This window comes from Hesperophylax consimilis, chromosome 3, assembly GCF_061612785.1.
Source record: "Hesperophylax consimilis isolate HC1 chromosome 3, BYU_Hcon_1.0, whole genome shotgun sequence".
NCBI lineage: Eukaryota > Metazoa > Arthropoda > Insecta > Trichoptera > Limnephilidae > Hesperophylax > Hesperophylax consimilis.
In genome coordinates, this window is record NC_142838.1 from 29,191,929 (window position 1) to 29,203,365 (window position 11,437).

An 11,437-nucleotide genomic window follows, 5' to 3' on the forward strand; every position below is an offset into this window, starting at 1 on the left:
TTATCCATAGTAAGTGGGTGAGCCTTCTCTCATCTATTAATTTAACTCAAAAAAGCACATGAAACCAGCACATTCAAAAACAGTAGCCATACGTCGTAAAAAGTTTTCTTATTTTTCTCCGTTGGGTAAAATTCTAGTAAAATATCATTTATACCAACCAAATGCCCCTGTTTATTTAACGAATCTATTTTTTAACTACTTAATTTGGTTACGTGAAGCCAGACTAAAGTCCGGCGGTATTACCTAATTAGTAAGACAAACGACAAACGGTGTGAATTCATCATGTTTTTTAATAAGAAGAGTCTAATCTCCACGATGGAACAGTGTGTGCGGAGCTCAGGGAAAATGCGCAATATAATGTGTATTATGTATGTAAGGAGAGGCAGTTGCTAATCTAGAGTAATTTATTGGGGAGATAATGAAATGCGGTAAACGCTAGGCAGATTTATTAACTTAAATAAGGCGTCGCGTCAGCCAACTCGGATGACAAAACGCTGAACAAAGCAAACTGACGAAATCGCTCACCGTGCGGCTTGCAGACATTGCTAAGGCCGTCTTATACAAGGGGCCCGGAATGTTAAATAATTTGAAGATAGCTTATATAACGCTGTCCAAAACTTTGGCTAAGAAGAAGGAAACGCAGCATGGAACCCAAAAATTTATCATGATAATACTTTTGGCTGGAAAAATCTCAAATCATATATTTCTTTTCAGGAGTTTAAATATTCAATAAAATGTATGTTTTCATCGTCTTCTGGTGCCTTCACTATCAGTTAGTTATTGGCTATCATAATCTGTATGTAAGATGTAAAAAACGTATTATTGATTTTTAGATGCAGTTATTGTAAAATTGAACCGTTAAACTTTCAATGCTAGTACTACACTTAGTTACGAAGCCCTGATTTTCTTGACTCTCGCATTTTTATCTAAAGTCAGTCAACAAGCTTATTCTGCTAGGATTTTGGTTTATGGCAGAAAGATATGGAATCACGTTGGGAACTATAATATATTATCTCATTTCTGCCTTGAGGCTATTTCTGATTGCGACGAAGTGAAATCTTGATTAAAAGATTTCTACAATAATTTATGGATATCGTAATTCATTCACAAATATTTGCTCGCGATGATACAAGGTCTGATCATCAAATAGAACCTTCATTTGTCCGGAGACCTGTGATAGTATACAACAGTGTAAAGTAGAGCTGATAAAATAATAATATACCTAAGTAAAGCATTTGGTGATTGTAAAGCCTACAGATTTTAAGAACGTTGCTACTCAAATTAAATTAAAATTTTTTTAAAAGTCTTGCCAATCAATAATCCTGTTTCCTTTTTAAAATAATTTTCAACAGTCCAAATCCTCTACGTTATCCTAAAAATACCAAGAGTTTTGTGTTGTTAGTGGGTAACTATTGTAGTGGAAGACGTTTACCACTAAAACAGAGTTCAAAAAAATAACAAAAAAAAATATTTAAAATTAACCATTCCTCCATTGGGCACCATGAAACAGGCAGCTGCCTAGTATGGTGCTTTGGTGTATCTTCTCTAAATAATTGTATGAATCATGTAACATGTACTATTTGAAATATTTATAACAACTATTATTTGGAAAAGCACCTTTGGTGAAAATATGGTCGATTTGATGCAAATACTTCAAAGCAGATTCCTTGGCTGTACGTTTATTCATAGAACCACGAAAACTATTATCTATATCTTCACAATAATTGATTTCGTTTTACGACGAGTTGATGAAAGGGCTGAAGGGTTTATTTGAACAAACGAAGACGTAATTCTTGACGAAAAACGACATAAATCGAAAAAATAAAAGAATATTTTCACTATCTTCAATATTTAAAGCAGTTCCTCGACCTTACAAATATTTGCAGAACTTAGCTGACGTGCAATACGCCACTCATCACTCTCATCTGGATGAACAAATTATCTCTTGAAAATAATCAGATGACATCTGCACAGCCTCCCAACACTCAGCCTCCAGCCTTCAACTTGTTGCCTCTCGGCTACTTACACGTACAACTACTTGTGACTGTGCCGTAATTCTATTGGGATAAACACTGACTCGATTTACTTACCCGCTTAACAAGGAGATAAGCAGCAACAGTTGTTTCTGAATCTGTTGTCTTGAATTCCACACAGATCACAGGTTTATTACTGTAGAATAACAAGTTGTGCTACACGACTAAAATACTGAAACGCTTTTAATGTTTTGCCATTAGCGTTATCAAAAGAAAAAAATGTTAAAAAGAAACGAATGAAAGAAGTCACAGTAAAACATTAAACGTGTGTTCTCTTTTAAAAATGTACGTATTAGAAAACGCACTGTAAATATGCTATGGCTAAGGACTCTAAATACATCGCTGAAATGGGATTCTGTGCCCCGGATAATATCACGGGTATGCGCCACATGTTTTTTGATTCTTCCCAGGTGGAGAACTAACATACCAATGCTGACGCCCCAGGGAAGACTTACTAAGTTAATCAACTGGGTGGTAGAACAGGTGGATAATTTCCACATATTATAACTATTAACTATGTGTACCGACATGTAATCTTCTAATTGCTAACTATTTTTTTGTAAAAAAATTATCGCTTTTGCAATGTATCGGTTTTTGTACTATTTTTGCAAAATAAATCACTCAATAAAACAATCCAGAATATTTAAGTGTTATTAATATTCTTATCACTGTTAAATTAACTTGACTTCACCATCTTTTCCACTGTGACAACCATAGCACTTCATATCACTCCCCACTAGCGCGATTTCAACGAACTGCCAATACATATATATCCTACATCAAAGAAAAAATAATTAGTGTGTTATGTAACTGATGTTTCTGTTTTATATTTGCAAAATATAGCTGACGTGTGTCTGTGTTATGTTTGTAAAATGACAAGTTTTTATTGTACTGATATGTATTATATGTGTACTGATATGTATTTCTGTACGATGTTTGTAAATTTTTGACGTGTATTATGTTTGTAAAATGGCAAGTATTTATTGTACTGATGTGATACTTCTGTATGATGTTTTGTAAATTTTCCACTTCCATTAACAGCCTTATGGGCGTAAAATAATTAAAAACATAAAAAGAAGCATACCGCGGTTAATGGAAACACATTTTGAGTGTCATTTGATATTCCCACGATAAAGTATTATACATCTCTTTTGGAACAAATACAAATAGTATAATATTATAATGTCTGTAGAAGAACTTTAAAGTTTTTTCAAGTCATTTTAGCACTGTTTAGTAAGTTTTGTTGTTGTTATTCTATTACCATTAAGAAAAAGTGCCTTTAAGGTAATATTTCACAAAATTGGCGCTATATAAATAAACCAAGTATTATTATTTTTTTAAATCTGTGGTGATACGTGCTGAAAAATACATAACATATTTTAATATTATAAAATCACGTTAAGAGGTTCTGCAGATATTTTCAGCCGTCTGAAAAATCGTTAAAAATTGCGGTTCAAACTTTCAGCATGATCCAAATCTCTTCCTATAATAAAATCCCCATTATAATACTTCATAATACAGAAAACAGGTATCATAACCGTTCATTTTCATTATGGACGTTCCCCGCACGGCTACTGAAAATATTTTGGGAGCTGAAACTTCAAACTCGACATTAAGATTTAGTATCTCGCTGCGAATTTAAGAAATCATCTAACACGAGTATATTATTAAACTTATTTACCATAAGCTTTACTAGACTTTCCACGATAGTATATATACTTACGTAAAAAAAACCTAAAGGCAGGGGTGGTCAACCATACTTTAAGTTTTAAAATGCTTTTTATGAGTTACTGAATTTAAAAGGTTCGACGCCGTCCGTGGTCGAGGGGTAAGGCTCTTGACTAGCAGTATTAAATAGATTCCTTTGTATCATTTCACACTTCATTAATTTTAGATAATATACATTATATTTGAGGCACGTTCCGGAGTGAAAGATACGCAGAAACGGCCTTGTGTAAGACTGCCATTCAGAATTGAAATGTTGCTTGAAATGTGTTTAGCCGTGTTTGGTGACCATATTTGAATAGCCAGGTACTTTCTCACCTGTCTCTTCGTATCTCTTTATCCTCCCCACTACCTTCAGTCTCAAACATCCATAGTCTCACTGGCTCCAGACGGCTGGGAAAAGCTGTGCGGTATTCACAAAAAAGTAATCACATTAAACCACGTGACAAAATATATCAAAAGCCTGCTTGTAATATACAAAGAAATTGATTAATAGTGAATTTAAACAGGTTTGTGTATCTGATGACAAAAACTTTCATTTTTTTCAGATTTTGTATCCCCCACCTTCCTCGTCTCCATCTCCTTCCCCTCTTCATTACCTTAAGCCTCACAACTCACAAGATAACCCCGATTGGGGATGCCATAGTCTCGCTGGCTCCGTAGGTTGGGAACTATTGTACAGTATTCACGTAAAAAATGTGTGGTTGTATTTGCTATTGTGTTGTTGTTTATTTAATGTTCGTTCCGATTTAATTAAACTTCAGAATCCAAACAGAAATGAAACCTGTTTGAAAATAATTAAATTAAAATATTTGTTCAAAATATAAGGCTCATTGGCGGTGAATGAAACATGTAGAGCAACGTTGGAGTTCCCGTCTTATAAGTTGCGCCTATCTTAAAGTTAATATTTTCACGTGCTCAATGTTGCTAATCTCTGTCCTGACACAAGCATAATATACAGCTAAGAATTAGAAGAGTAATATATAATGATTATGGAAGATGTGTTGCAAACATTGAGATTATAATGTGATAAATATTTACTCGCTCGGAGGCTGACGAAGGCTTTACTTTTCCAGCCAATGCTACTTAGATGTTTTCCATAAAATTTAAAGCGATTTTTTGTAAGATAATCGTAGAGATATTAGAACGTTTTATAAAATATCAATTAGAATCGTAACAGTTTAAACAATCAATGTAAATACGATCTGATTTTAATTATACTTTCTATGGAATTGCATCATCATGCAAAGGAATTACGATAATTTTAGGGCGGGTTGTTTCGGAGAATCTGAACAATTCATCAAATTTCAACGTTCATTTTCAAGTTCTGTGAAAGACTTTTTCAAGTTCTGTTTTCATTTCAGTTTTGTCAAGCAACTAGCCAAAAATGATATAAAAACAGAACTTGAATAAGTCTTTCACAGAACTTGAAAATGAACGTTGAAATTTGATGAATTGTTCAGATTCTCCGAAACAACCCGTCCTTAGAGTTTTTATCATTATTATCTTTTGTTGTTTTCTCATAATGACGTTAATAGAGTATAATTAATCAGTTGTTATTAATTATCGGTCAATCCAAATAAAATTCAGCATTTAGTAGGAACCTTTGTAAAAGGTTAATGCATTTTTTATACTTCCAAATCTTAATCTGCTCATTTTGTTTTGAATACTTTTATTTCAACGAATTACACAGATGTGTTGAAACCGGTGGCAAACAAATACAAATCAGGTAACAAATGTACATCATCTGTTATTTGTTTTTTTTACCGGTTTCAACACATCCGCATCATTCACTAGCAAACTTAAAATTCGAAACCGGTAGCAAATAAATAAAAAATCAGATACTTGATTTTTTATTTATTTGCTACCGGTTTCAACACATCCGTGTCGTTCACTAAAAATTTCGAAACCGATAGCCAATAAATAAAAATCAGGTAAAAAATATCGATAATTTGTTATTGTTTTTTTCATTTATTTGGTACCGGTTTCAATACATCCGCGTCATAGTAGCTTCTGCTTCACAATTTTTATGAAAATAATTTAGTTCTATTAGCTGTGGTAATTTTTTTTTATCGATTATCGCACAATAGTCCCAATCGTCTGGAGCCAGTGAGACTATGGTATCCCCAATTGGGGAATATTGTGAGGCTATGGTAACCCCAATTAGGGTATGTTGTAAAGCTGAAGGGTATTAGGAGGCGAAGGAGATGGGAAAGAGCAAGGTGAGGAAGTTCCTGGCTTTTCAGATACTGTCACAAGAGACGGCCAAAACCATTTCAAGCAATGTTTCGAAAGTATCTAACGATCTTTAACGAGCCTGAACATATTTCAACAGTATAGGTAGATTATTTTTAAATTGATAAATTTTTGAATACCACAAATCAAATAAAATTTACTTGCGCTTGCCGGGATTTGAACCCGCTACTTCCGAAGGTAATCCGCATCCGGATGCATAGTCAAGGATCGTAACCTCCTAACCACGGAGGCTCTCAAAATTTAGGCGATCGGATAACTCATCAAAATAACAATTCAATTCAAAATACAAAAGTGATCAATTTTAATGACTTTATTTCACTTTAAAAAGGTGTGTGAAATTTTCACTGTGCAGTTATTGATCACAAAATTTTAACTCTTGTTTGTTTCATATGAAAAAAATCAACATTCACAATTTATTAATCCTAGAAAAAGTTTCAGCTAAATTTCACATTGGACATGAAATCTATTGAAATGAATAATATTTTATATTACAAGTGACATGTTTACAATGTTTGTCTTCAATGGCAAAAAAAAATTGGGTGGATGTGTTACTACTCGTATATCTGAGGACCTACATCAATTAGACTCTTAATATCGTATTTACATTTCGAAAGACGGATAACCTAGTATTACATTTTATAAATACCTTACATAATTCGCTCAATTATCCACAACCGTTGTGTTAACGAGCTTAAACCTAATTTAAATTAACAAAACATCAAAACACTCAATACGATGTACTCACAAAAAACTCTTGGCCAACAAATTAAATCACATTGTTACTTAGTGTCATCTTTCAAAAGACCAGCTGAACTCGGCTGCAACATGCAAACGATTATTTTTAACAAATTAATCCTCGCTCTGGCGGGGAACTTTTCAGCTTAGAGTGAGGATTAAGTTGTCCCGGAGTTACCTGGGCGAGATCAGTACCGCAAGGCAAGCCACTCCTTACACTTGCTTAAATTCTACTTCAGAGACACTATGGCACTAATCCTCTTAGGACATTTGTCCCGACCGGCAGTTTGTTCCGGGATGACCACGCTTTCAGTATGCTACTAGTAAATAGTTGCGATAAATATGTACATTGATTATGTTATCTAAATAAAACTATACTTACTGAATAAAGTTCAAATATATTTTGAGGTACTATGCCGTGTTGCGCTACCTTCTTCTTAATTAGTTGTAGTAGTATTATTATTATTATTCACTGAGCAGCCAGCATTCTGCTGATGCTCTAATATCTGATTTCAGAATAGTTTTTGTAATTGTGTTTTTATCATCACACATCTGCCCTGATGATGGATACTGTAATGCTGTACGAAACGTTGGCTAAAGAGGGAGGTAGCGCCACACGACATAATACCCAAAAAATGTAATACTTTTTGGCAGTGAAAATTACAAATAATATCTCCTACTGCCACCATTAAAAGCCAAAGATGTGGCTTGTGCAATGATCAACGACTTGGCTAGATAAAAATTTAATTGGTGGGAACCAGACGCATTTGTAATTGGTACCTACATGATTACACGTAAATATTTTCACCGGTACCTATATCATCAAATTATTTATTTTGTCAAAGAATCAGATTAAAATAATAATTTGGAAGTACAGTTCCCAATTTAATCAGTGCCTGGTTTTCCTACTCTAAAGTATCACGTCATTTGCTATTTAGCTTATTCATTATCCTGGCATTCAAAGAAATTGCATCGCCACGAGATGAAATGATATAATTGAATTAATACAGGAAATTCATTCGAGAAATACTCGGAATTATAATTCGGTCAGTCATACCTAGTAGATACCAGCTGGAGGGAAATTGCTTTGGGATTCGTAAAAGCATTTTCAATGAGATTCCGTTTCTTTTAATTCATTAAAATGTAATACCCTTAAATTCATCCCATGAATACGGGTACATTAATTGATGAAAATTTTGAGACCTTATCGTCAAATGATTAAAGAAGGGTATTTAAGGAAATCAAATAAAAAGTAGGAAATGTTTAACAATTGTTTTTTTTGTTCCAGATGACTTTGGCTCAACTCTGCCGCAGCTCGGCTCTTCCCCCGGGACCACACAGCTACCACGAGCCGTCAGAGGACACACGAAGGAAGTTTGAGCAGTGGTGGGCAGCGCAGGTGCAGCCCCGCCCTCCCCCGTTCAGCCCTCGCGCACCTCCTTCACCACTCACCAAGCTGGAGCGCCCACCTTCCCTGGGAACTATGCCAGAACACGTCCATCCAGCTCTCCAAACAGTACAGAGCCAATACCCAACTCAGAAGACGAGGATGAGGACAAGTTTCGATCCAGAACTGGAGCTTCCCAAACTGCAGAGATGGTTCTCAGATAACCAGCATCCCAGCAGGCAGCAAATCCAACAGTACGTCAGGGAACTGAACAACCTTGAATCCAGGAGGGGTAGAAAGCCACTCGACGTCAACAACGTGGTTTATTGGTTCAAGAACGCGAGAGCTGCCCAGAAAAGGGCTGAACTAAGAGGCATTGGACCAGGAGGATTATCTTGCCATTTATCTTTGAATGGATACAACAGCAGCAGCCACAGCCCCCCAAACGGCAGCATGCTTCTCCCTCACGATGCTTATCTGACTTCCGATAGACTCGCAGAGCATCATTCTATGAAGAGTCCTTTATCCATCAGCCCAGATAGACGGCTCCACATGTCTATGATTTCGGAAGACAATATGTCTAACGGAGGATCTGAGGTAGATGACGATGACGACATGATGGACGAAACGAGGGATGAAGAGCGACCAGAAAGTCCAGAAGCACCGCTTTCATTGATCACTACAAAGAAAGAAGTTGAACCGGAGACGGGTAGAAGGAATTCTCCAAAACCACCGGATATACCGAAGGTGATAACTATATATAGATTTCTAAAAATATAATTAGCCTTGCATTCTTACCATTAATGAAAATGAATTAATCTGGCAATATTGGTACCATTATAAGATGTTATTTTTTGTTGACACCCCAAGGTTAAGATGTAACTAATAGAATTTATTTTTTGCAGATAGACGAGATAAAACAAGAACCTTTAAGTGACGATCCATCGAAACCGCAAGACCTTTCCCCAGATCACTGCTTAGTCAATAATAATAATAATCATGTTAGCAACAATAACAGTAAAGATAAACAGGAGAACAACATATCAGAGGAAGAGGACGATGAAGATATAGACCATGAGATAACTGATGATGATGTTAAGGTTAATAGGAGAATGAGCGAAGAGTCTCTTCAAACCATGAACCCAAGCAGGGTAGCAGATATGAATAGACAGCGTATGCATTCCTTTAGAACTCCAAGTCCGTCTGATCTGATGAGTGGAGGGCAGTTGGTACCAAGGTGTCCTCCGGGAAACTTGGAACGATTGACAGCGGCGGGGTTTCCCCTAGTTCCCAACTCCATGTTTAGCCACAGCATCATGTACATGAGTCACTACATTCCTGGCCTCTCTCACGGGGGGCACAGTCTGCCCAGCTCCCCCCCTGGGTCCAGTGGACTCAACCTCTCAGCTCTGGCGGCGAGCGCAGCTGACGAGCGTCGCAAAAGAAACCGAACCTTCATCGACCCCGTCACAGAAGTACCTCGGCTGGAACAATGGTTCTCCCTCAACACTCATCCATCGCACAACTTGATCCTTAAGTACACAGAAGAGTTGAACCGAATGCCTTACAGACAGAAATTTCCCAGACTAGAATCGAAGAACGTGCAGTTTTGGTTTAAGAATAGGAGGGCTAAATGCAAAAGGTTAAAGATGTCCTTGTATGAAGCTGGTCCACCAGGTTCAATGTCTCAGTACCACGTCAATGACAGAGATTAAACGCTTTTCATTTTAATATCCTTTGCTCATAAATTTAGACGATTCCAAAGTTTTCCACATTAGGTATTTGCTATGATCGAAAAAACCAAATTTAATATAAAATACTTCGCTGATTATTTTTTGAAATATGAGTTGATTATTTCTAAGATTTCAATGTTGAATAATAATATCTTTTAGAATATAAGGTATTTAACCCATTTAATGGACACTTGTATAAAAATTATCATTTGTGTAAATGAAAATAGAGTATAGGTATGCAAAACGCTGTTAGATTGAAAATCGTTCACCAAGATTGTAAAAAAATGGTAGTTGGTAGATTAAAGAATCTATAAATTCTTTTATAGATAATATGAATGGGAAGCTTTTATACAAACTCATAATATTCAGGACGGTGTGGTCGCTATACTAGTTTGGAAATAATTTATTTATCTGTGATGTGCGCATTGACTTCTTGCATACAAAGTGTTACAAAATTTATCTTTTCAATATTTAATGTTTGGGCATTTAACACTTTTAGAGTTTATTGTTATGATTACTGGAGTACTTAACATTTAGGTACCTAACACTGTGCAAAATGTTTAAACCAAAGATCTTAAGGCTTCTTCAATGTAAAATAAAACTCGTTGTAAAGTAGAATGTGGATTTAGATGTAAAAAGTAACAACTGATTTATTAATATAAAAATATCTAAATTTACTGTAAAAAAATTTTATTGTTTTTTCCTGGAGTTAAAATCATAGGTTTCTTAGACATGTCAAATTTCTCCAATAATGTAGGTTTACTGTGGGAAATGCGGTTTGATTATAAAAATAAAAAAAAAACTGTTTTTTTTTTTTTAATTTATTATATTTCCTCACACTTAAACTAAGCAAATGCACAATATATTACCTCGTTTTTATTTATGGAATCGACGAGAACTTGTTACATTATATTTAAAATAGTTATCGTAATAATAAGTGTATGATATCGTATAAGCACTCAATATGTAGTTGTTCATCGTACTAATACATATTCAAACATCTGGCAATACTGTAAATACTCAGCCGTTAATATTTTCTTCTTTGTATTAGTATATCGGGTGTAATTATTTATTGCTAATAAAAAACCCAATTCCTGGAACAAAATCTTTGGCTACTTTAACTGACATATTTTTTGGTTTAGTTCTTTTTTAGCACATTTTTTAACAGTAATCATTTGTAGTGTAATCAAGCCTCATTCTAAAAAAGTTTTACATTCCTGAGAGGAACAGTTTTTTTTACAATCCACTTGTTTGATACACCACAATATGCAGTCAAGAAATATGTGAATATATATTCTATATGTGAGAAGAAATATTATTATTATTATCAATAAAGTGTATTTTTATGTACATTATAATGATAATAATAATAATTCTTCCATATGTGCGAATAATAATAATTATTATTATTATTATTATTATCATTAAAGTGTACATAAAAATACCACCATTGTTTTTTTACATTTTAATAATAAGAATAATAATTCTTCTATATGTGCGAAGAATTATTATTATTATAATTAAAGTGTACATAAAAATACCATCGTTGTCTTTTTTAATGTTAATAT

At 34.6% G+C, this 11,437-nt stretch overlaps 1 protein-coding gene across 2 annotated transcripts in view; it reads left to right on the forward strand.

Annotated features, from left to right (window-relative positions):
- dve (SATB1_N and homeodomain domain-containing protein dve) overlaps positions 1-11,172 on the forward strand; it is a 165,429-nt gene extending 154,257 nt beyond the window's left edge. The window contains exons 5-6 of one of the 2 annotated variants that reach the window (XM_089651027.1): positions 8,038-8,883; positions 9,042-11,172. In XM_089651027.1, coding sequence (XP_089507153.1) covers positions 8,038-8,883; positions 9,042-9,851 — 1,656 coding nt within the window. In that variant the 3' untranslated portion in view covers positions 9,852-11,172. The remainder of the gene's footprint in view (positions 1-8,037; positions 8,884-9,041) is intronic. The other variant, XM_089651028.1, reaches the window with a different exon arrangement.
- The last annotated feature ends 265 nt before the right edge of the window (positions 11,173-11,437 follow it).